The following is a 26,743-nucleotide window of genomic DNA, read 5'->3' as shown; positions in this document are numbered from 1 at the left end:
AATAAACACGCGCACATGGGATTGATTTTACTGCAGAGGTAAAAGCGTACGAGCGCAAACTTGAAATGAGAACATAAATAGACTTTCTACCGCCGGAACGCGTTATGAGCACAATACAGGAAAATTTTCAAGTTTTTCTAACAATTTAAGATGGTAAGTCATTGTATATATTATGTAGTATAATGCCCAGAGGGATGGGTACATCAGTAGCAACATTAGGTGATTTATACATCGAAAAAGAGGACATTAGTAGGGAGACCTAATGAGGACAAGTAATTAAAGACTTGATTATGCTTGGAATAATTTTTTTTCTTTTACTATCTTGACACTATCTCTAGTTTCGCAATCTTATGATTATCACAGATAAGAAACAGCGTAATAATGTTCATAGGTGCTCAGAGTATGACAAATGCATTGTCAGTATCTTCAGTGGATTGATAGATAATGGTGTGTTAAATTTGAGTGATGAATTTCAATTTGAAATGTATTTGTAGGATAGGTCTATATGTAATTTTAAATTCTCTTTGGTTGTGTTGTAAAGTTATAGAAGCCAAGTTACTCTGATTAGATATGTTTACATGGTCAAATGGCTAAGTGGCAAATGACATTTAGACCTGACAAATGTCACCACATCAGATTCACCCGTACTAACCAAGCAATGCACTATTTAACACAAACCTTAATATAGTTTCCCACCACAAGTACTGGGGTGGTCCACATTTCAGTAGACATGAGGTGGATCACATGTGAGCAGCATCAGAGTTATGGCCAATAGTTAATAGAGCCCTGGGATTCCTGCTCAGGAACTGATAAATTTTTAGAAGTGTACACCTATGTGATATAGCAATAGAAAAAATTAATTTTGTAAATTATGATACATTAATGTAATATGCTTTATTCTTGGCTGAAATTGATATAAAAATTTTTTTTTTAGAAGTGCACACTTCTGTGATATAACAATAGACAAATAATGATTTGGTAAATCATAATGATAATACACCAATATAATATATGTTATTCTTGGAGGAAATTAATAATCGAAAAGGTTGATGAAAACTATAAATAAACAAATGTAGTCACTTCGGTTGCTTGAGGTGCCATCTTTGTTTTGGTAGAGGCGGAGGCCGAAGAAATTAAAGTATGATAAATTCGTCTATTCTAACCTAACCTACCAACCTAACCTAACCTAACCTAACCTAACCTGCATTTAGTAATGCAGTTCCTATAATTCTAGAGGTCATCAGGGTAATTTTCATTGTCTGTGACCTCCGAATATGTCAAAACAAAGATGGCATGTAAAGGAGTCAAAGCTACTTCATTCATTTCTCTATAGGTTTTAGCAACCTTTTCTGATATTGATTTCCGCCAAGAAAAATATTTATTACATTGATGTATTATAATTTATAAAATTAATATTTAATTTTCTAATGCCCTACTATGTAGATGTGTACTTCTAGAAAGAAATACCCCAAAAAGTTGCTAAAATGGATTTACTAACAAAGTCACAATGGGTGAATGATTCACCATGTTTGTTTTGATAGATGCTGAAGTCAAAGAAATGAAAGGATGATAGATTTGTCTATTCAAACATAACCTAACCCAACTTAACCCATGTAACCTAAGCTGTATTTAGTAATGCAGTACCTATAATTCCTAAAATCATCCATGTTGTCGTCATCATGGATGCTGACAGCCTGATTAATTACTTGATTGAACTGTGGGCAACAGAGTTGTTGCATAGCTTGAAGGAAGCCCTGTTGTCTTTGTAACAGCACTTATTAACGTCACCTGGAGTTGGAGAACACTGTGCACAGTGTGAAAGCTATTGTCTAACTGACATTGATTGGACTGGACAGACAACATGGTGTCTCAATGCTATGCTTTTAGCTTCGTTTGGTAGTATAATTACTTTTAGCAAGATTTTTTGTTATTGATTTCCGTTATTGATGTATTATAATTGATGTATTATAATTGACAAAATGATGAATTTTCTAATGCTATATTGTGTAGGTGTGCACTTCTAAAATATTACCCAGGAACCTCAGGATGTGCAATGCAGACATAAGAATTCTTGCTTATAAGGCTCTCGTTTGGTCACACTTGGAGTAGTATGACACCATCTGGGATCCACACACTAACAATGACCTATACAAATTAGAGCCCACACAAAATAAAGCAGCAAGATGGATCAGACATGATTAGACACACTACATCAGTCATTAGGTTAAAACAAGACTTTAAACTTGAACCACTTGAAACAAGAAGATGAATACACAAACAACAAATGATGTATAAAATTACAAACAATTTTGTTGAGATAAAGTAACATACACCCAACAAATACACAAATAACTAGAGGCAGTCACAACCCAAAATACCACACATACCAAACAAGCACCAACATATTCAAGTACTCATTTTTCCCCTGCAGCATCCAAGAGTGGAATCATCTCCCATTCCATGTAGTTAATAGTCCCACTCTTGATACTTTTAGAAATAGGATCACCCATCACTACCTCCCTCTCCTCAATCCAAATCCCAGTCCTGACCCTAATTCTGATCCCACCCTTAACCCTTATCCTAACCCCATTCCTAGTCCAAATCCTGTCCCCAACCCTTAATTGTCCAACTCAATGCCCACAAATCATGCTGTCCATGAACGGCCTTCTGTAAGTTCCTGCAAAGAAAGAAAGACATGGAAAATTTTATTACTGCCAATTAGTGTGTTGATTTGGAGTGTTGTTACTCTCATTTTGGTCCATGTAAATATTTTTCATTCAGGTGAAGATTATCACTTCTTACAAGAATAACCTCTTCAATGCAATGATGCCTACATAGGCTTCATGAGGCATGAATGGGTATATGAGAATGCCAGTATCGGTGTCTTGATTATATTTATTTTGTAGTTGGTGCTGAGTGATCCCTGAATTCTGTGAACTGGTTTGATCACATTTTCTGTGTTTATTATTACTCAAGTGGAAGAGAACTAATAATACAGCAGAGACTAAATGTTTTATAACACAGGTAGTGTAATGCATCGTACATTAGGGATCTGATGCTGCCTGTGAGAATTTGACTCACTGAAGAGGTTAAAAGTCTTAGTGCAACCTGTATAGAAGTGTGGCCACACCAAAAAAGTTGATTTTTAATGCAGTATAGTTTTATTTATTTGGGAGAAAGTTCTCAAAGTGTCAAGGTTGAATGCTGAAATGATATTTAGAAATTCTAAAAACAAAAAACTTAAGTCAAACTAACCCAATCAAACCTAATCTAATTAGGGTAAATAATGTTTTACATTGTAATCATGCAATTTCTCTAATTTGCTCTGAAGATATTTTGTCTATGAAAATTGTTTTTATTGGTAGACTGTCAAAACAAATAATAATGGAATTATAATTTTGCGGCTAATAGAATTTATTATAACAGAGTATGCCCTTTTAAGTGAATTTTTGCATTGTTGTGTGCAATGCATGCAACCATCTTACATTATTACATAGTCAGAATTTAGTGAAATTGTGTTTAGGGATGATATGCATCATGAAGACTTTGCAAGTTCATTTTGATAATCTGGCAAGTGTGACTTAGTTTAACTGTTCTGGAACTCTTTGGGTGACTCTAGCCCTTTGTGTCAAATAGTTTATAGTTTGTCATTAACATTAGGTCTGATATTAGATATTTCCAGTGATTTTCTGTTGAGAATAAATATATGTAAAATGTATCTTTAAAAAATTGAATGAATAAATGAATAAACAAATAGATGAATAGATAGATTAGCATGTATACTTGGAAAATATTACCCCCACGTTTTGTCACCTTATCTGGGGGTTGAAGATACCTAGGTTAACGCACTCAGCTTAACATAATTTAATTGTGGTTATACCTCATGTGAGAATGGTCATCAATGGTATTTTCCTATTTCCGTGATAGATCAATGTGGGTGAAAGTTGAGGCAACAATTAATATTATTATTATTATTTGGTATTTGGATGGTATTATTTTATTTGCAGGCAGTATTTGGTGTACAGCTGGTTGTTACGATGGTGATGGCCAGTGTGCTGTCCAAACTGGGTCCTCACTATTCTCTTGCCCGATGGCTACTTTGCAAAACAGGGTAAGACATGTCATTGAAATATGACTTAAGATTTGGATAATTCCTAGCCTAAGCAGAATTATGTGCTTTATTAACTTTCTTCATGTGCATGCTCTACAAATTGCTTCATTAGCTCCTTATAATCAGTCATAAGCACAATGTCATTCACAAATAAGTGGTTCACATCCCATGCCCTTCTATTTTTAACTAATTTCAGACCATTGTCTAGCACACTTACATTTATCTCCTGTATCACTCCAACCAGATATCAGAACCTTAGGCTTTCTAATAAAACAACCCATGAAAATTGTTGTGTGTCACCAAACATAGGTTTGGTGAGCAATAAGAATCTTAAGTTCCTTGTCACTGTTTATTGGTCACTGTGTACGTACACACCTCTCACTCGGTAACCCACTAGCAACTACTGTACTTGTGTGTCACTGCGCGTCTCTTTCACTGGGCATATTCATCCTACAGTTACCATTTGCTCAATTAGTTTTATTTATTACCTTTCAAACAGAAAACAACGGGCACTCAAAATAATACTTTAATAAGCATAATTTATAAGGATAATCTGTTTCACATTCATTCCACTTTCACGTTACAATAATTGAAATGATAATTAAATAAACAGCAATGATAATTTACGACTTCTTCCTGGAACTTCAAGAACAATTTGACACATACGAACACACACACACACACTTCCAATCACGCATCACTTGCATTTCCTACATGGATACAAAATGCTATTATCATATATACAGTAAAATGAGAGGCACACAGTTCGATGCAAGAGCCCTCAAACCCACCCATCGTTACACAAGAATAACCAACTGAATGCTACAAAAAAACAACAACACATCATACTACTCAAAATCTTTAAAAATATGTGTCTCACAGCCTGTCCTTACAGAAACACATACCCACACAATTTACAAAACAGACTCCAAGACTGACCCCTAAATTCCATTTTCCACCTGACACCCCGAGACATCAATCACAGAATAGGGCTGGCCATAAACTCAGATTGCCCTAGATGTAATCACCACACAGAAGACACAGATCAGATCATCAAACACTGTCCCATTTTCACCCCACTCGTAAGACAACACAGTATTTCCACCTTAAGTGACTTGTGTGCCAATCTGATGGCTTCAATTCCAGTGGCTTTGGAGATGTGGGTCTCCTCCAAGAGAGACTTGGGGCAACAGCTAGATTTACTAACCATATCTGTATACATGTTGAACAACCATAGCTATATAATATTGATGCTTATTAATGTTGATATCACAGATTGATGTATTACCTCCATCCAACTGATGAGGAATTGAAAAGTAAAGCTGGTATTGTAAAAGAGCGACCTCGCAAGAAGCATAAGGACAACAAAGGAAGCAAAAGTGGAAGTGAGGAGAAGGAGGATATATTCATGGTTCCCCGTAGTTTGGACATAACTTTACAGATGTCAAGAATTATACCAGGAGAGATAATGCAACTCAAATATTACCCAGAATATCAGTGGCTGTTGGACTTCTCCCTGTGCTCATTTATTGTGTACATTATTACAGAGGTGAGAATATTCCTAATGAAATCTTGTTCAATTTTTTATATATACCTTTGATTATCTATATACCAAGGGTTCCCCCCCCCTTACAAGGGATTTGATAACGATTGATGACTGGGTTTAACGTCACAAACTCCCCCCCTATCAGGAGGCTGGGATGGTGCCTCTTACAGTGGACTTTGTAGCGTGGATTCAAATTGTCATCATCTCTACCTCCACCACCAGTAATGATGCCCTAACCTGCTCCACCTTTGTTGTGGATGTGGATGTGCTGTGTCTTGTTGCATTGCTTCTGACCCAGGGCAGTGGGTTAGATGCAGGGATGACCCATCATCCAGGAGGAGCTAAGAAAAGAGGGAGGGAGGGGTGGTAAATGGGAATGGAGTGGGTGGGGATGAAATAGGTGGGAGTGGAATTATGCCTTTTGACTTTGGCTACCTCCCTTATAAGGGGGAAAGAGCCCTTGGTATATGTGTGTATCTACCTTTTTCAGATTAATATAATCTGCCATTGAGGTGCTTTTGTCAAAAGGTGGAACTAATGACAAGACCTGATTGTGGTGGTCCTGCAGATGTGCCCATTTTCACCTCCATCAGAAGATGCAACTCTGAGAGGCAAACACTTGTTCATTAGACTGGGCTCAAGATCTCTGTCAACTTACTGTATTTCTTGCATCTTTTCATTTATGGAGAGCTGACAAAAGACAGCTGCTCCCTTCATGGTATGGTGGGCAACATAGAAACAGACCCACACTAATTTAACAGACAACAGTCCAAAGTTTCTTCCCAAAGAGATATGTGGGAGGCCCCAGGGACCATTGCCAGGCTGTGGATATCCAGTCTGTGAAACTTGAGGCAACAGTTATTATTATTGTTGTCAAATGGTTATATTCAGCTAAGCTTAAAAAGATACAATCTGATAGAGATGATAGGTGTGAACAATTGTCTCTTGCTAAGGGGTTTTAATTGGCAGTGTGGGTGGTTTGTATGCAGTAATAGATATTTTTATGACAATTGCAGAAAATAGTAGGTGTTTGTAGTTGAATGGGTTTATGATGTGGATTGTGCTTTGAATTGGCTACCCCAGGATAAAGGGGATGCCTTTGGTATCCCATCCAATGTTTTTTAGAATAGTATCATAAAGCTATTCAGACTAAATTTGGTTTGTAATACCTTATGAATTAGCATTTCTCATTTTCTGAACAGGTATACCTTGGGTTAGTACCTGCTAAAGAAGAGGTCAACTTGAGTATGCTGTGGTGCCTACTAGTCATTGGATTCTCATTGTATCCTTTAATTTCGTATAAATGATTTGCAGTTGAAACTGAAATTTCCTGTTTACCCTTTGAGTGGGGAGATCAAGTTTTGTTTTAACCTTGCTAACCTGAAATCTGTTGTACAAATAACTCACTTTTTAGGTGATTTTGCATATTGGACAGTATGTCTAACATTCATATAGAATCTCTTGGTTCACCTTTCAGTTTTGCTATATATGATGGAAAATATTTTGATATTGGGAGATTTGAAAAATATAATACAACTGAAGTTGTTTCTACTCACATGAACTCTCAACAGTTGGTGCTGGTGAAGCCCGTGGAAGCCCGTATTTACATAGTTGTATTTTGTGGGAGGAGAGCTATGCTTGTAGTGACCCGCAGTTGTATCTTTCCGCATCCAGTTCTTTCATAAAATCATCGATAGTTTTATCACTCACTGCTCTCTCTTTCAATTTGTTCCATGTATCTATTACTCTGTGTGGAAAGCTGTTTTTTTTTTTTTTCAAACCTCTTCTGTAACTGTCTTAAGTTTCTTCTCATGTCCTCTTGTACTTCTTCTGTCCCATTTAAGTAGGTCATCCCTATCAAGGATTTCCATCCCTTTCATAATTCTGTAGATGGTTATCAAATCGCCTCTTTCTCTTCTTTGTTCTAGGGTTGATAAGTGTAACTTGTCCAATCTTTGTTCGTATGTCAAATTGCTAAGTGTTGGTGCCAACTTTTTTTTTTTTTTTTATATTGTATAAATGATTTGCAGTTGAAACTGAAATTTCCTGTTTACCCTTTGAGTGGGGAGATCAAGTTTTGTTTTAACCTTGCTAACCTGAAATCTGTTGTACAAATAACTCACTTTTTAGGTGATTTTGCATATTGGACAGTATGTCTAACATTCATATAGAATCTCTTGGTTCACCTTTCAGTTTTGCTATATATGATGGAAAATATTTTGATATTGGGAGATTTGAAAAATAAAATACAGCTGAAGTTGTTTCTACTCACATGAACTCTCAACAGTTGGTGCTGGTGAAGCCCATGGAAACCCGTATTTACCTAGTTGTATTTTGCGGGAGAAGAGCTATTCTCATAGTGACCCGCAGTTGTATCTTTCCGCATCCAGTTTTTTCTTAAAATCATATTTACTTTTAGCACTCACTTTTTCTCTTCCAATTTGTTCCATGTATCTATTACTCTGTGTGGGAAGCTGTTTTTTTTTTCAAATCTCTTCTGTAACTGTCTTTCTTAAGTTTCTTCTCGTGTCCTCTTGTATTTCTTCTGTCCCATTTAAGTAGGTCATCCCTATCAAGGATTTCCATCCCTTTCATAATTCTGTAGATGGTTATCAAATCACCTCTTTCTCTTCTTTGTTCTAGAGTTGATAAGTTTGGTTTGTCCAATTTTTGTTTGTATGTCAACTAGCTAAATGTTGGTGCCATCTTTGTTGCTGCTCTCTCTCTTTTTTTTTTTTTTTTTTTTTTTTACTAGGTGTCCATACTGATGCTGCATATTCTTATTTTGGTCTTACCCGTGTAACTAGTATCCCCTTTACCATTTCCTCATCCATGTAGTCAATGGCCACTTTCATTGATCTTATTAACTTGTAAGTTTCTCCAACTATTTTATTTACATGTTTGTCTGATGTCATTTCATTTGAGATAATTACTCCTAGGTCACTTTCTGAGTTTACTTTTGTAACTTTCTTTGTACCAATTTTGTATTGACCTGATATTCTATTTTTGCTTTTTCCAAATTCCATTATACTACATTTCTCAATGTTGAAATTCACTTCATTCTTTATACTCCATTTCCAGACTTTGTCCAGGTCTTCTTGAAAAGATTTGCAATCTTCTTCTGTACTTACTCTCTTCAATAGTTTTGCATCATCTGCAAAAAAGTTCATATAACATTTGATGCCTTCATCTGTGTCATTTATATAAACAGCAAACATTATCGGAGCCAATACAGAGCCTTGGGGGACTCTGCTTATCATATTTACCTAATTTGAGTTCTTTTCTCTATGTACCACTCTCATTTTTCTTCTGTTCAAGAAATCTTTCATCCATTCCAATAATTTTTCTTGTATTCCACCTATTGTTTCAATTTGTCTTAGCTTTTTGTGTGGTACTTTGTCAAAAGCCTTTTGTAAATCCAAGAAGGTACAGTCTGCCCAACCATCTCTTTCTTGTATTATTTCTATTAAGTTTGTAGTACATGATCTTCCACTTCTGAATCCAAATTGGTTGGGGTTTAGTATGTTGTTCTCTTCCAAGTGTTAAGTCCATTTATTTTTAATAACACATATTTTTGCAATTGTGCTTGTAAGGGATACAGGTCTATAGTTTGTTGGATTTTCTTTATCTCTTCCCTTATATATTGGTACAGTATTTGCATTTTTCCAATCTTGTGGTACTTTTCCTTCTTTGTGTGAGAAGTCAATTATCTTGTGTATTTTATCTGTGAGTTCATCTATACATTATTTTAATATCCAGTTCGCTATTCCATCTGGCCCATATGACTTTCTGATGTCGAGTTTCTTTATTTGGTCCCTTATTTCTTTCTGTGTCACCGTTATTTCTTTCATTTTGGGGGATCCTTCTTTCTGTCCTTCATCCCACTGTGATCTCTTTAAAGTGATAGCATTCATACCTTTATCTCTCCCAATTACTAATTAGAATACATGATGTTTTGTGGTACCATGCCAGTGTTAACATGTGTAGAACAGTACAAAATAGTGGTCTTGTTGTAATATTTATTATAAGGTTGCTTTTCATACAGTAATATGGGTAACATTTGTGATAGTACGTTACTGTATGCATGTAATATATTGTCTTAAGTGTATCATGTGTAAAAAACACAGAATAGTTTAAAGTTTTTTCATAGTAAGGTGTTTGTGATAAGAATGTGTAAAAAAATAGTAAATAGTTTCAATTTTCTTAAATTAAAGAAATTTTTTTTAATAGAAAAATATATTTTTATGACTCAGAAACTGAACCTAACATGAAATCTTTGGAACTCAATCCACACACATTTGTTTTCTTATAAGAAAATTAACTTGAGATTTTGCACTGTCTTCAGGAATACATTAATTTACCTGTAATTGTATGAGAGGATTGATTCACTTGAAGAGGTGTACTTGACTCTATTTGTTCTTTAGGAAGGGAGGTCAGCTTTGTAGCTTGTTCTGGTTACTATTTGGCCCTCCTGAACAGAAAGAGTTAAAGATATCAACTACAAATGTTTTTATATTTTGCTAATCTATTTCAATATTTCCTAAATACAAATTTTGTTCCTTCACCTATTAGTGAGGCTGGGAGCTTTGCCCATTCTTTTGAAATAATACAGTGGCAACTCATTAAGTTCTTGAATCTTAAACTCCACTTTCGTCTACTGCTGTTGCATAAGGATGCACACTGGCTGAGCAGGATAGACTATCACTACTTGCAGTGGAGGTTGAGGTGGTGGCAGTTTTAATCCTTTGACCAGCAAATTTGACCAAGGGCATGGTTCATTAAATTCCATGCTACAAAATCCTTTGTAAGGGGCACTGTCCTTGCCTCCTGATAGGGGGAGTTTGCAGTGTAAAACTGAATTATCATTTTGAGCCATTGCATTCACCATTACATATGAATTTTAAAGGGTTTATCCTGATTTGTAGGTTAATAAAACCATTAATGAAATTCATTGGGGCCTGAGGACTGGAATTTGTTAAAGCTTGTTTTGCACACTTCTTAAGACATTCATGAATTCTTCTTTTTTTGCTTGTTCTTGTATAAATTCAAGTTGTAATACATTTGTTGGTAGTGGTATTTATTTTCCTTACATGTATGTTCAGTAAGGTTTTGTTTAGCATAACAAAACTGTACTTTGTAGGAGACAACAGTGGAGGTGAAAAAGCAATGGTTATACTGTCATTTTTCATCTACTTGTTGATTGCTCTGGGGATGCTCATCGTGGATGAAAGCAAGTTAGATTTGGGGTTGGATCTGGCCTATTCTTCATTCAACCAGAGTGCGGCTTCTTTCTTGAAAGCCCAAGGACTTGACTCAGAGTAAGAATATGTTATCTTTTATTGTCTATAATTTAACTATTTCTGTACCTACTTATTTATTTATTTACTTGTTCATTTATTTATCTATTTATTCATATTTGAAATGGCTGGCCCTGCTCTAGATATGCTGTGTTTTGATGCATTATTTCTGATCTGGGTAGAAGGTGGGAGATAGGGATAACCCTTCATCCATGAGGAGCTAAGGTGAAAGGGTAACAAATGGAAGCAGGATGGGTGGGGTTGGGTGCATGGCTTGGCTAGCTATCTTCTTTATAATGGGGAAAAGCCTTTTGATTTATGGATAGAACATATTTATTTGTCCAACTTCATAAAGAATTAAACCTGATAAGATTTATTGTGGACACGTAGTCAACACCTTCCCAGATCTGACTAACATCAGATGATTTTGTTCATCACTAGGGAGGACCATTACAGCCATCCAATATTATTATTATTATTTCCTTTTTTATTATTACATATATTTTTACTTATTTTTACATAAATACATACATATACCAAGGCTTTTTCCCCCTTACAAGGGAGGTAGCCGAAAAGAAAAAGGCATAAAAACCATTCCCACCCATTCCATCCCAAAATACACCCCACTCCCCTCCACCCTCCCTCTTATCTTGGCACCTCCTGGATACAGGTCATCCCTGCACCTTGTCCACTGCCCTGGGTCAGAGGCAGTGTCGCAAGATACAGCACATCCACAGCAAGGCTGCTTCATTAAATCAGCAACCCATCCCCCCATGCAGAAAAAGAAAAGACGGGGAGAAATCCCTTCGGGCTGCGTCAAATTTTTCTCCTGCCTTCTCCCTTCCTTGCTCAATAGACTTTGACCTCTTCCTCAAAGCCCCTTTCACAACATCCATCCTCTGTAACTATATATATATACAGTTTATTTATTTATTTTTTCCCACTTACAAGGGAGGTAGCCAATTCAAAAGGCATGTACCCACTTCCACCCATTTCACTCTGAACCATCCCACTCCCATCCATCACCCTTTCCACACTGTAATTAATTTTTGTAATGCCTGGCTTCTTTCCTCATTATAGTGGTAACATGTTGCATGATTTAAATTTTGAAATATCTATAGTATATAATTTCTTGTTTGGAAGTTCACTTAAGTCATTCTGTTTAGTGTTTGATCATAGAAAATTGGGTTTGTCAGTATTTGTTCAGCACATATTTTATCTTTTTATTTTTCCTCTTTTTTTCAGTGGGCCAGCATCAAAAGTTACATTCAAAATTGGTCTTGCAATGTTCTGTGCTCTGATTGGTGCTTTCTTCACCTTCCCTGGTCTTCGTGTGGGTAAGATGCACTGGGACTCACTTAGGTAGGTTATATTGGTATTTGGTAGCATTTGTTAAACTTTGGAGTTGATATCCATGTTGCTCATAAGTCTTTAGTACAACTTAGCTTAATAACTATCTATCTGTATCTAGATCTATCTATTTAGATAGCTTGCTTAACCCCTTGAATACAATGACACTTACGTAGACGTCATGAGGCGCGAGTGAGTACAGTAAGTCCTCGTTATACGGTACATATGCCTTCCCGCAAATTGAAATTACCGTATACTGAACCCATTATAACATGTAATAATAGGATATGGCAGATGTACCTTCTCCCTGCTCCTTCCTCTTCAAAACACGAGTGGATACCGTATCTGTGAATTTTTCTTACCGTAAATAGAATCGAGGGTAGTAATTACCAAATACAGTAACTGTGAATTTACCGGATAAAGAATTACTGTATAAGGAGGACTCACTGTATATGAGGATGCCAGCATTGGCTTCCTGATTATATTTTGTAGTGTGAACAGGCTTGATAACTTTTTCAGTGGTTACAAACATTCTTGGTGAAAGAGAATGAGTATAACAGATGTAGCTTTATATTGTAATGTGTATATTGTGATGCATCATTGTATGTCAGGCAGCTAATGTGAGCACTGAATATTTGACTCGTATTGAAGAGGTTAATCTGCCCTCTGATCCTGCTATAAACGTAGTGTTGTCAGCAAACAACAGCTGGCTTATCTCTCATTTTTCTTCATTTTCTTTAACCATCTCCAGTCCCTGGCCCATTACCCTTGTGTCCTCTTGAACCACCCAATACATGTATAAATTGAACAAACAAGGCAACATGACACATCCCTGGCAAACTTCCACCTTTATTTCAAACCACACTGTCTCTCCAATTCTAATTCTAACACAGGCCCTACTACATACATACATATATATACCAAAGGCTTTTTTCCCCCCTTACAAGGGAAGTAGCTAAAAAGCAAAGGCATAAAATCCCCTCCCACCCATTCTATCCCCACATACTCCACTCCCATTCACCCCACTCCCTCCCTCTTAATTGGCTCCTCCTGGATGATGGGTCATCCCTGCATCTTGCCCACTGCCCTGGGTCAAAAGCAGTGTCGCAAGACACAGCACATCCACAGCAAGGCCATTTCATTAAATCGGTGTCCCCCCCACCCCCCTCTGTCCCCTCATGCAGAAATGGAGAAGACATGGAGAAATCCCTTCTGGCTGCATCAATTTATTTTTCACATGTACTCCACCACCCCCCATCCCCCACCCACTCCCTTTCATACATCACAGTATCATCCATACACAACCATTCTCCATTCACTCCTATCTTCAATCTTCTCCCTTCCTTCCTCAACAGACATTCCCCTCTTTCTTAGTAAGGCAGATATGTTAGAAGATTTGGCAGAGGGTAAAGATGTTTTTTGGGTTTTTATGAACTTAGAGAAGGCAAGACAAAATTGACAGAGATGTTATGGGATATGTTGGAGATATAGGGGGAAAGTCTGTTGAAGCCCATAAAATTTTTTATGCGGGCAGGGAATGGAGAGAGTGAGTGGTTTGAAGTGAAGTTCGGAATATGTATCGTCACCATGGTTGTTCAGCGTGTATGTGGATGAAGTGGGAAGGGAGGCAGGAGTGTACCTTGTGGATGAAATCGTCACTGTCCCTTGCCACACTGTTCAGGTCAAAGGCAATACAGTGAGATAGTGTTTCCTCAGCAAGACCTGACAGCTGCAGCCTGCAGCTGTGGAAATGCTATTTCTCACTTCATTGCCTGTGACCTGAGCAGTGTGGCTGGGACCAGGATTGATATCATCCACAAACTGTGGAGATGGGAGGGGTATTAAATAGGTTTTAATGTGTATCACTAAAGTCTTCAAAGTGTTGACTTTGTAGAACATACAAGAAAAGGCTAAGGTTATAGGATGATTGAAAAGGATGAGTGAAATTCAAAAGAAAGGGCTAAATACTTCTTTCTCTCCTATGCCTAGCTACTTTGCAATATAGAAAATTGTGTTTAGTGGGGGGGGGGGTGAATGGAAGTTCATTGGCCAAGTGGCCTAGGGCATCGTTACTTGTGGTGATGGTTGAGGGGATGGTAGTTCAAACCCTACCATCAGCAAAGTTGAAACAAGGGCATGGTTCATTAAATTCCACACTACTAAGTCCTCTGTAAGGGACACTGTCCTGCCCTCCTGATAGGGGGGAGGAGTTTGTGATGTTAAACATCATAAAAAAGAAATGGAAAAAAATGAATATCTTAGAACTTGATGATATGGTTTAACGTCACACACTTCCCCCCCTATCGGGAGGCTAGGACGGTGCCTCTCACAGAGGGCTTTGTAGCGTGGAATTTAATGAACCATGCCCTTAGTTCAACTTTGCCGGTGGCAGGATTTGATCCACCCTCACCTTGACCTTCACCACAAGTAACGACACCCTAACCCGCTCAGCCAGCAAGCTACTTAGAACTTACATCAAGATTTTTTTTTCAGGTACTGCACCAGCAGCAAATTGTTGAGAACAATGTTCCACCTGAGTTTTTTGTCACCACTTTTCCTTGTACTGATGTGGGTGAAGCCCATTTCACATCAATATCTGACAGCTACAATCTTTAAGGGATACAGTAGTCCAATGTAAGTATAAAAAAAATGACCAAACTTATATTGTTAATTGAAAGATTTCTTTTAGAAATACCATGAATACGACACATGTATACACATGTACATTAAAAGAATATTTACTTGTTTGAAAGGGGAACTGGAGGCTTCATAAATATAGGATTACAGAAAGCTTGGACTGGTAAATTAATTGAGTATGTTCTTATTTCCAAGTTTCCTTCAGTTTTGCTTTTGCAAAAGAAATCTTACTGTACATTAGACAAGCATATACTTGGTACTATACTTTGTAGATTGTGTTCTGGCTAATAAATGTTTATTTAATTTAGGTGAAGGTTTATACAAGCACATACTAAAAGGCCTCTTACCCTTTGTAAAGGGGGTTGGTCTAGTCAAAGCATACACCCACAATATTTATTGTTCTTCCCATTTTAGCACCTCATGAATGAAGGGTCATCAACACCAAGAACTCAAGAATTCTTCTAGCCTGTTTAGGCTCCTCTTCATAATCCATTAAGCATAAGTGCAAACAGAGATGTAGGCAACACAGGCGATGCACACTGATAAGACCAAGATTGGAGTGTGCTGTGACACTATGGACACCCAGTACAAAAAAGAATATAAGGAAAATAGAAAGAATCCAAAGAGCAATGACAAAGATGGCCTCAGCACTTTCAAAATTGACATACGAGCAAAGATTATCTAAACTAGAGCTACCAACCCTGGAGCAAAGAAGAGAAAGAGGCAATCTATTGGCCATTTACAGACACATGAAAGGCATGGAAGTCTTTGACATAGAAGACTTATTAAAGTGGGATAAAAGAAAAACAAGGAGACATGAAAAGAAACTCAAAAAGGATAGTTGTAGAAGTGATCTGAAATAAAACAGTTTTCCACACAGAGTGGTGGATGTCTGGAACAAATTGGACAAAGCAATAGTGTGCAAACACCATACAAGAATTTAAGAACAAACTAAATGTTGCAAGATACAAAGATGGGTCACTATGAGTATAGCTCCCCTTCCTGTATAATACAACTAGGTAAATACAGAGCAAAGGCAGACTCACTGCTGCTTAATTGAAGTACAGTTTGAATTTCTCTCTCACTTGAAATGCTTGTAGATGTACTATTTCAGCATTTTAAGTGAGAGAGAAGGTCAAACCACTGTAATAAAGTAACAGGAAGTCTGCCTTTGTTCTGTGCTGCATTGCCTGTGTCTCATGCATCTCAGTTTGGACTTAGGCAAACACACTTTTAACTACCTTTGCATCAACCACCATTCTGGAACTTATCTCCTAACTGAATGAAATTTTCCAATGTTAGTCAAAACGGATCTAAAGAATGCTACCAGATGTTGAAGTCTTGTTTGCGATGAGTGAACCTGTAAGAGCTCGTATATGTTGTGGGAAATGTGTGATTGATTGCAGCTTTAAATATTAAGAAGCTGTATATGATAGTCTGCTGCAGAATTTATATATGTGAAAATTGACTTTGTTAAACAGCATGAGTGAGGAAGCCTTTGAGACTATGCGCCTGGTGTTCGTCTTGTTGGTTGGTTTGCTGCGACTCGGCATAATGCCCTATTATCTGCAGTCTTATCTGAATATGGCTCATGAAAGAGTGGAAGAGCAGAAGAGAGAGTCGGGGAAGATAAGTAACAAGGAATTGCAGAGGAAGGTAAGCTTATTGCTTTGGTTCAAGGGTTCTGAAATTGGTGCATGGTACACATTTTGTATGACCATTGGTAACCTCATGCTGTACTGGGTGGCAGATTAGGGCACAAGGAGGTAAAGGGAGTGGATCTATACTTGTATTTAGGCCTCTAATTTTACTTCATTGGTACATACATACATACGTACATATACCAAAGGCTTTTTCCCTCTTACAAGGGAGGTAGCCAAAAAGAAAAAGGTATAATAACCTCTCCCACCCATTCCATCCTGAATACACTCCACTCCCTTCCATCCTCCCTCTTATCTCCAAATATTCCAAATATTCGCTCCAAGAAAATTTTGTATAAAAGATTTTGCTGACTTTGTCACCCATACTTAAAAATGTTGCCCAGACCTGGTCCAGAGTGTCAGTGGAGGAGGATGCTGGAGCTATGGGAAAAAATAATTGCTCTCATGGGCTCAAAGCAGAGGCCATCCACCTCAGTTATATTGTGGTTGTTTTTGTATGCTGCCAGTGTTGAACAAGTCAGGTGTGTCATGTTCCCCTCTTGTCAACCATATACATATATATAGATAGCAAAGATAGCCAAAAAGCAAAGGCATAAAAAAAACTCACCCATTCCATCCCCCACATACTCCACTCCCATCCACCCCACTTCCTCCCTCTTATCTTGGCTCCTCCTGGATCATGGGTCATCCCTGCATCTCATCCACCAAGGCATTTACTCACTTCTCTCAATCTACATTCTGCCTCCACCTCCACTCCTCCCTTTCCTGCCACATTCACACCCAAATATCTGAAACTATCCACTTCCAGTCTTTCTCCCTTAATACTCACTTCCAGTCTGCTGCCACTTTCTCCCCTTGCACATCTCATCACCTTTTACCCACATTTATCTTCAACTTCCTTCTTTCACACACCTTCCCAAACTCTGTCACTAACTTCCTCAATCCCTGCTCTGATCCTGCTGCAAGTGTAGTGTCATCAGCAAACAACAACTGACTTATCTCCCACTTTTCTCCATTTTCTTTAACTATCTCCAATCCCCAACCCATTACCCTTGCATTAACCTCTCACACCACCCCATCCATGAATAAATTGAACAGCCAAAGTGACATAACACATCTCTGGTAAAGTCCCACCATTACTTCAAACCACTCACTCTATTTGTGATTCTAACATAAGCTCTACTACTCTCATAAAAAGTTTTCCTCCTATCCCATATATCTGTAATACCTCCCACAGTGCCGTCCTGTCCACCCTGTCATAAGCCTTTTCTAAATCCTTAAAAGCCAAAAAACATCCTTACCTTTTCCTAAAGCATTCTCACATATCTGTCTTACCAAAAAATATGATCCACACAACCCCTACCTGTCCTAAACCCACACTGTTCTTCACCTTCTAATCCTCCACCATATAGATGCATAAATACTTGGAATAGCTTAGAAGGGGATATACCCCAAGCTAGAACAGTACATGAATTTAGATCTAAATGTGGTAATTGGAAGTTGAGGATATAAACCAAGTTGGAATTGCACATGAATGTGAGGGTAGGTGTGATAATACTACAATTAAGTAAATACAAGCACAAATAACTTTGGTACTTTGCTACCCAGTAATCCCAATGGTTGCCTAATAATAACAACAGCTCAGTTTGAATGGCACTTTGAGAAAATTCAATCATAAAGCATTTCCAGCAGTGATGGAAATTGAGGGAGTGTATTTAGGGGTTTGGCATGTACTTACTCTTTAGTTTCCATGATTTTTGACATTCAGTCTACACCAATGTAGACATTATTTCAGAGAATATGTCCAATGTACAGCCTTAGTATATATATAATTCCTATCTATATACCAAGGGCTTCTCCCCCCTTACCAGGGAGGTAGCCAAATTCAAAAAGCATATACCAATTCCACTCCCATCCACCATCCTTTCCTCCCTCTCATCTGCCCACTACCCTGGGTCAGAAGCAATGCAAGATACAGCACATCCATATATGTTATTGATTTCCTTGGTATTTTGATTTCTTTGAGTGTGATGGATGGGGGTTGGGTTGCCTTGGCTGGCTACCTCCCTTATAAGAGGAAAGAAACCTTTTGGTATACAGATAGAATACTTAGGCCTGATTCCCATTGAAGAAACAGTTATATTTCTGTTTTTGTTAATTTCAGGTTGCTCGAGTCTTCTACTACCTCTGTGTTGTGACTCTACAGTATGTTGTACCTATTGTCCTGTTCTTCTTCTTAGCTCTGATGTGCAAGACACTTGGTGAGTAACTAATCTGCTGAAGATATATTCTTTTATATTGTGAAGAATGACTAGCAAAGAGTGGAAGGCAGAGGTGGATGGAGTGAACTTGAAGGGAAGACAAAAAATGGAATGGGTGGATGAATAGAGTGAAGGGGGCTTTGTCAACATGGGTAATGTCAGTCAAGCAGGGAATGGAGAGGGTGAGAGATAGGTGTGAGTAAAGAGTGGTTGTGAATGGATGTGAAATTGACTCGGCCCAAAGGAGTGGATGAGGGTGGTGGGTGCTGCCATGTAATGAAGCATTGCGAGGTTTGGAGTACTGTGTCTTGCTGTACAAAAATCCGAAAACTCTTTTTATTTCTTTTAAACTTTTCTGTCACACTCCTCCCCCACTTCACATCTGCTCTCCTTTCTGCCACCTTTATCATATGCTTCAGTTCTCTCTTTTCTTTGTACAATTCATATGATTATCTCGTCCTGTTTTGTAGGTTACAAAACAGGATGAGATAATCATATGAATTGTACAAAGAAAAGAGAGAATCTGTGAATGCTTGGCTCCCCAACTTCCTCCCATCCTCCTTGTTCCATGCACCATCTTTGCAAACTATGTGACTCCCTCCTTGAAACATCCCTATTCCTTCTCTCCCAGCTCTACTCCATCCTTCACTCCCTCCCACTCTTCTGTCAGCTTCTTTTTGTACTCCTCCTTTTCTTTCTCATTTAAGCAGTTTACTCTTGGCACCTCCCTACCTTCTGTCCTTTTCCTCTTTCTCCATCTATCCCCCACTCTCAACTTACCTTCCGCCAAAAATAAGGCTTTTTCCTGCATACAAGGGAGGTAGCCAAAAAAACAAAGGTATAAAATCCACTACCACCCATTCCATCCCCACATACTCCACTCCCATTCACCCCTATCCCTCCCAGTTATCGTGGATCCTCCTGGATGATGGGTCATCCCTGCATCTTGCCCTCTGCCCTGGGTTAGCAGCAGTGTAGCAAGACACAGAGTATCCACAGCAAGGTCAGGGGTTGGAGATGGTTAAAGAAAATGGAGAAAAGTGGGAAATAAGCCAGTTGTTGTTTGCTGACGACACTGCGCTTGTAGCAGGATCAGAGGAGGGATTGAGGAAGTTAGTGACAGAGTTTGAGGTGTGTAAAAGAAGGAAGCTGAAGATGAATGTGGGCAAAAGTAAAGTGATGAGATGTACAAGGGGAGAGAGTGACAGCAGGCTGGAAGTGAGCATTAAGGGTGAGAGACTGAAGGAAGTGGATAGTTTTAGATACTTGGGTGCGAATGTGGCAGGAAAGGGAGGAGTGGGGGTGGAGGTAGAATGTAGATTGAGAGAAGTGAGTAAATGCCTTGATGGATTAAAAAGTGTAATGAGAAATAGACATCTGGGAATGGATGCTAAGAGGAGGTTATATGAAGGAGTGATTGTGCCAACAGCACTGTATGGGGCAGAAACATGGAACATAAGAGAGGAAGAGAGAAGGAATTTGAATGTGTTTGAGATGAAATATCTGAAAAGTATGATAGGGCTTACTAGGCTAGATAGAATGATAAATGAGGAGGTGAGGAGGAGAACAGGGGTGGAAAGGGAGCTGGGAGATAGGGTTGATGAAAGAGTATTAGGATGGTTTGGACACATGGAAAGAATGAGTGAAGAAAGATTAGTAAAAGAGGTGTGGAAGGCAGAGGTGGAAGGAGTGAATATGAGGGGGCGTCCTAGGATGAGATGGATGGATGGGGTGAAAGGGGCATTACAAAAGAGAGGAATGTCTGTTGAGGAAGGACAGGAGAAGACAGAAGATAGGGGTGAATGGAGAAGGGTTGTGTATAGATGATGCTGTGATGCATGAGGGGGAGTGGGTGGGGGATGGGGGGGTGTGAGGAAGTATGTGTGAAAAAAAAAATTGACGCAGCCCAAACGGATTTCTCCCTGTCTTCTCCTTTTCTGCATGAGGGGATGGAGGGGGGGGGAGTCGCCGAATTAATGAAGCGGCCTTGCTGTGGATGTGCTGTGTCTTGCGATACTGCTTCTGACCCAGGGCAGTGGATAGGATGCAGGGATGACCCATCATCCAGGAGGTGCCAAGATAAGAGGAAGGGAGGAGGGTGGAGGGGAGTGGAATATGTAAAGAATGGAATGGGTGGGAGTGGTTTCTATGCCTTTTTTTTTTTTTGCTACCCCCCGTGTAAGGGGAAAAAAGCCTTTGGCATATATACATACATACATATATATATATATATATATATATATATATATATATATATATATATAAATATATATATACAGTGTATATATATACATATAAAGATATATACATATATAAGGCAATGAGATGAACAAGGGGAGAAAGTGGTAGTAGACTGGATGTAAGTATTAGGGGAAAGAGACTGAAGGAAGTGGAAAGTTTTAGATACTTGTCTGTGAATGTGGTGGGAAAGGAAGGAGTGGAGGTAGAATGTAGATTGTAGAAGCAAGTAAATGCCTTGGGTGATTAAAAAATGTAATGAGAAATAGACATTTGGAATGGGTGCCAAGAGGAGATTGTATGAAGGAGTGATTGTGCTGACAGCACTGTATGGGGTGGAAATGTGGAACATAAGAGAGGAGGAGTTTGAATGTGTTTGAGATGAGGTGCCTGAGAAGTATGGTAGGGAAGGATGGGGAGGTGAGTCAAGAAGAGAAGAAAAGGATGGACAGATCTTGACAGAAGAAGAGGCAGTAAGGGGAAGATTGGTAGAGTACTTTAGAGAGCTGTTGAATGTGAAGGAGGATAGGGATGGATTGATGGTAACAGTGGGAGGTATTAAGAAAATGGTGGTGATGGAAGAGGAAAATGGAGGAGGAATAAGAAAAGATGGGGTGCAAGGAGCACAAAATGATGACAACAGGTAAGGCTCCTGGATTACTTGTAGATGTGGGTCATATGGAGTGTTTGAAGAAGAGAAGTACAGTAATAGTGGACTGGCTGGTGAGGTTGTTTAACCCCTTCCATACGGTGCCGCACACGTAGGCGTCATGGACTTAGATCTCGGTGGCAGCAACCAATGCCAGCCGTACGACGTGTCGTAATAATACTCGCATCATAAAATATAGTCACCGCTTATATCGATCGTTCTCTCTTCACCCGTGAATTTTGATAACCATAGAAAATGCGATTACAAAAGAATTAGAAAGAATGTCATTATGGAGGGGCGACTACAATAAATATAATCAAGACGCCGATATGGCAGCCTCGCGAATACACTCGCTCCCCATGACGCCTACATGTGCGGCACCGTATGGAAGGGGTTAATGTGTGTCTAAGGGAGGATAGGGTGCCAGGGGACTGGAGGAGTGCCTGTATAGTTCTGTTTTATAGGGGAAAAGGGGACAAATATGAGTGTAGTAGTTTCAAAGGGATCAGTTTGTTCAGTGTGGTTGTGAAGGCTAATGGGAGGGTTTTGATTTAGAGTTAGGAGAGGAATAGAGTGAGTAATTGGTGAGGAACAGTGTGGGTTTAGGACAGGTAGGGGTTGCATGGATCAGATTTTTGTGGTAAGACAGATATGTGAGAAAGCCTTAGGAAAAGGTAAGGATGTTTTTTTTGGGCTTTTATGGATTTGGAAAAGGCTTATGACAGGGTAGACAGGAAGGCACTGTGGGAGGTTGTAGAGATATATGGAATTGGGGGAAAGCTGTTAAGAACAAGGAAGAGTTTTTACGAGAGTAGTAGAGCCTGTGTTAGAATGGCAAATGGAGTGAGTGGTTTGAGGTAAATATGGGACTTAGATGGCTATGTCAAGTCACCACGGCTGTTCAATGTATACATGGATGGGGTGGTGTGGGAGATAAAGTTGAGGGTAATTGGTTGGGGATTGGAGATAGTTAAAGAAAGTGGAGAAAAGTGGGAGGTGAGCCAGTTGTTGTTTGCTGATGACACTGTGCTTGTGGCAGGATCAGAGAAGGGATTAAGGGAGTCAGTGATGGAGTTTGGAAAGGTATGCGATAATAGAAAGTTGAAGGTTAATGGATAAAATCAAGATGATATGTACAAAGGTAGAAGATGGTAGTGAGGGGGAAGTAAACTCATAACTGCTGGCCTTACCTAACTTTTCACAGATGCCTGAGCTCAACTTGTAATCACTGGTGAAGCTGGTACAAAGCCTTGATGGGCTTTCGTTGTTTCAAATACCTGAAGTGAATTGCCAGTGAAGGCACACATCAGTACCAATATTTTCCAGCAACTCCATGTTGGAGACTTGTAGCTCAGTAAAGCATTGGCCTGGCATCATATGGGGCCTCAGTTTGATCCTGGAGGTAACTGTTGGAAAATATTGGTAATGATATGCGTCATCACTGGTGATTCACTTCAGGTATTAAAACAACAAAGGCCCATCAAGGTTTTGTACCAGCTCACCACTGGATTATGAGTTGAGCACGGGTCTGTGAAAAGTTAGGTAAGGATGGCAGTTAGCAGTCTACCTAGATTCTTCAGGAGTTAGATCAACTCCAAGTTGGAGAATTTTGTAGCTCCAGTAGCTGAGTTGGTAAAGCATTGGCCTGGCATCAAGTGAGGCCTCGGTTCAAGCCCTGTGGTGACTGTCAGAAAATATTGGTAATATGTATGTACAGTATATAGTATTGGGTATCAGCACTAAGGTACAATATTGATTTCTTTTGTGAAAGGTAATTAAGATTTGAATGGAGATGATAGAGCTTAATTTGTGTATTGAGACGGAATACATCTGCATTTTTAATTTACTCTACAAAAAATTATTAGACACTTGGGTAGCTTTTTATTTTTCCTAACATGTAATGTTGAAAAAGAAAATAAGCTTTCTGGCTGAGTGGGTTAGGGCACCATTACTTGCAGTGTAGGTTGAGGGGATGGCAGTTTAAACCCTGCCACCGGTGAAGTTGAACCAAGGGTATAGTTCATTAAATTTCATGCTACAGAGTCTTCTTTAAGGGGCATCATCTTGGCTGCACAATAGTGGGAGTGTGACATTAAACCATATCACATCATCCAACATGTAAAACTATAAGGTGATTGGCTGTTTCGGGTGCCTCTATTTTGTAGTAAGTTAAATCAGTTGTCCTTATAGTTAAATGTGCAGACTTCTTTTTGTATATTTTCTGTTATATTGTGATTTTATTTTAGGAGGAATGGAGTGGAGTGCTCTTGCTGGGAGAGCAAGCAACAAATGTGGTCTGGAGCCTCCTGATAGCATCATGTCCACAGAAGTTCCATCATTGCAGCAAGCTGAAGGGATTGTCCAAGCTTCCAAAGTGCTGTCTCTTAGTTTGGAAGAACTTAAAAAGGTTTGTTTCCAAGTTCTCATCTTCAAGAATGTTTCTCACATAGGTTAGGGTGGTGGTACATTAATGAAGTTCTCTTTTTTTGCATGAGGGGATGGAGAGGAGGGGTTGCCGAGTAAGTGAAGCAGCCTTGTTGTAGAAGTACTGTGTCTTGCTGCATTGCTTCTGACCCAGAGTAGGTGGGGATTGATACAGAGATGACCTGTCATCCATGAGTAGCTAAGATGAGAGGGAGGAAAGGATGGTGGATGGGAGTGAAATGGGTGGGAATGAGTATGTACCTTTTGACATGGTTACCTTTATAAGGTGGAAAAAGCCCTTGGTATAAAATGTTGATAAATTTCAAATATATTTGCTTACTTTTTCTGACAGATTTTTTAACAGGAAAATTAGAGATGAGCTCTGGTAGGTTAGATGAAATCTTTGTATAAGGAGAGGATCTTCAGTGATGAGTGATATTTGGCACCAGGGTATTAATTGAGTGGATTAGGAAAACAGAGGGAGTAAATGGGAAAGAGCAGTGTGGGTTTAGGAAAGGAAGTAGGTGGATAGTTTGGATAGAGCGTCACTACTCATGGTGACGGTTTGAACCCTGCCTTGAGCAAGTTGAACTAAGGGCATGGTTCATTAAATTCCACACTACAAAGTTCTTTGTAAAGGGCACCATCCTAGCCTTCTGATAGGGGGAGTTTGTGACATTAAGCCAAATCACATCACAGTAAAACAGATGTATGACATGTAAAGTGTAAGGATATCTTTTGGGCTTTCGTGGATTTGGAGGTGTATGACAGGGTTCACTGAGAGGCATTGTGATGCAGATGTATGAGAAAGGGTGAAGGCTATTGAAGGTAGTCAAAATTTTATATATTAGTTGTAGAGCTTGTATCAGGATTAGGGATGGAGAGAATGATTTAAGGTGAAAATGGGGCTGCACCAAGGTTGTATAATGTCTTGTGTAATCTACAAATTTCTCAAATGGTTGAAAAAGTGGGAATAAACCAGCTCTGGTTGTTGGGACCTACCGTGAAAATGCTGTGTCTTGTTGCATTACCTTTGATCTGACTAGTGTGGCACAGTAGAGGGATGACCTTTCATCTATGCATTGCTAAGATGACAGGAACAAAACTTGGGTTGTTCATAGATGTGGGATGGGTGTATGCTTTAACTCGGCCACCCCTTTACAAAGGGGAAAAGGACTTATGTTATATATATGTGTGTAATAGGATTAATGCTAGACTCTTTTTAACTAAGTTATGATAATGAAACTAAGATGAAAGGGAAACAATGGGTGTGGAATGAGTGGAAGTGGGTACATGCCTTGGCTGGCCATCTCCCTTAAAAGGGAGAAGAGGCCTTTGGCATATAGATAGATAATAAGGGAAGCAAGTGTTATATATATATATATATATATATATATATATATATATATATATATATATATATTGTGTGTGTGCGTGTGCGTGTGCCTTTTCTGGGGAGGGGTGGTGAATAGGGAGGAATGGATGGGGATCAAATAGGTGGGAATGGAATTATGCCTTTTGACTTTGGCTACCTCCCTGGTAAGGAGGAAAAGTTCCTTGGTATGTGTATGTAACTGAACCTTGTGTAGGACCAATAGGGTAGGACACCTGTTCAGTGGAGTAATGTCCTAGTAATGAGACAGATTGTGACAGTGCATATGTTACAGGTTGTTGATTTTTTTTTTTTTTCTTTCTTAAAAGTTGGGAAGAGTTGCTAATTACATATACCAAGGCTTTTTACCCCTTCCAAGGGAGGTAGCCAAAAAGGGAAAGGCATAAAAACACTCCCACCCATATCATCCCTAAATACACTCCACACCCCTCTCACCCTCCCTCTCATCTGAGCACCTCCTGGATGACGGGTCATCCCTACACCCTGCCCACCGCCCTGGGTCAGAAGCAGTGTCGCAAGACACAGCACATCCACAGCAAGGCCGCTTCATTTAATCGGCGACCCCCCCTCTCCGTCCCCCCTTGCATATAAGGAGAGGACGGGGAGAAATCCCTTTGGGCTGCGTCAAAATTTACTCACACATACTACCCAACCCCCCACCCACCCGCCCATTCCTCCTCATGCAATCACAACATCATCCATATACAACCATTCTCCACTCACCTCTGTCTTCCGTCCTCTCCCTTCCTTCCTCAACAGACATTCCCCTCTTCCCCAAAGCCCCCTTCACCCCATCCATCCACCTCATCCTAGGACGTCCCCTCATGTTCACTCCCTCCACATCTGCCTTCCATACCTCTTTTACTAGTCTTTCTTCACTCATTCTTTCCATGTGTCCAAACCATCCTAATATTCTTTCATCAACCCTATCTCCCAGCTCCTTTTTCACCCCTGTTCTCCTCCTCACCTCCTCATTTCTCACTCTATCCAGCCTAGTAACCCCCACCATACTTCTCAGACACCTCATCTCAAACACATTCAAACTCCTTCTCTCTTCTTCTCTTATGTTCCACGTTTCTGCCCCATACAGTGCTGTTGGCACAATCACTCCTTCATACAGTCTCCTCTTCGCATCCATTCCTAAATGTCTATTCCTCATTACACTCTTTAATCCAC

The 26,743-nt window shown here is 39.2% G+C and overlaps 1 protein-coding gene across 2 annotated transcripts in view; it reads left to right on the top strand.

The window, feature by feature from the left end:
- Positions 1 to 26,743, top strand: part of emei (transmembrane protein 161-like emei) — a 27,377-nt gene continuing 634 nt past the window's right edge. Inside the window, exons 1-10 of one of the 2 annotated variants that reach the window (XM_076201884.1) lie at positions 1 to 153; positions 4,008 to 4,111; positions 5,387 to 5,660; positions 6,860 to 6,939; positions 10,760 to 10,975; positions 12,200 to 12,316; positions 14,798 to 14,938; positions 16,423 to 16,597; positions 18,767 to 18,863; positions 23,997 to 24,157. In XM_076201884.1, the coding sequence (XP_076057999.1) occupies positions 151 to 153; positions 4,008 to 4,111; positions 5,387 to 5,660; positions 6,860 to 6,939; positions 10,760 to 10,975; positions 12,200 to 12,316; positions 14,798 to 14,938; positions 16,423 to 16,597; positions 18,767 to 18,863; positions 23,997 to 24,157 (1,368 nt within the window). In that variant the 5' untranslated portion in view covers positions 1 to 150. Of the gene's footprint in view, positions 154 to 424; positions 448 to 4,007; positions 4,112 to 5,386; positions 5,661 to 6,859; positions 6,940 to 10,759; positions 10,976 to 12,199; positions 12,317 to 14,797; positions 14,939 to 16,422; positions 16,598 to 18,766; positions 18,864 to 23,996; positions 24,158 to 26,743 lie in introns of those variants that run through there. The other variant, XM_076201886.1, reaches the window with a different exon arrangement.

This window comes from Oratosquilla oratoria, chromosome 18, assembly GCF_046742065.1.
Source record: "Oratosquilla oratoria isolate Oo_2021 chromosome 18, ASM4674206v1, whole genome shotgun sequence".
Classification (NCBI taxonomy): Eukaryota; Metazoa; Arthropoda; class Malacostraca; order Stomatopoda; family Squillidae; genus Oratosquilla; species Oratosquilla oratoria.
Note: the sequence above shows the minus strand (reverse complement) of the source record. Positions and strands in the feature narration are given on the sequence as shown.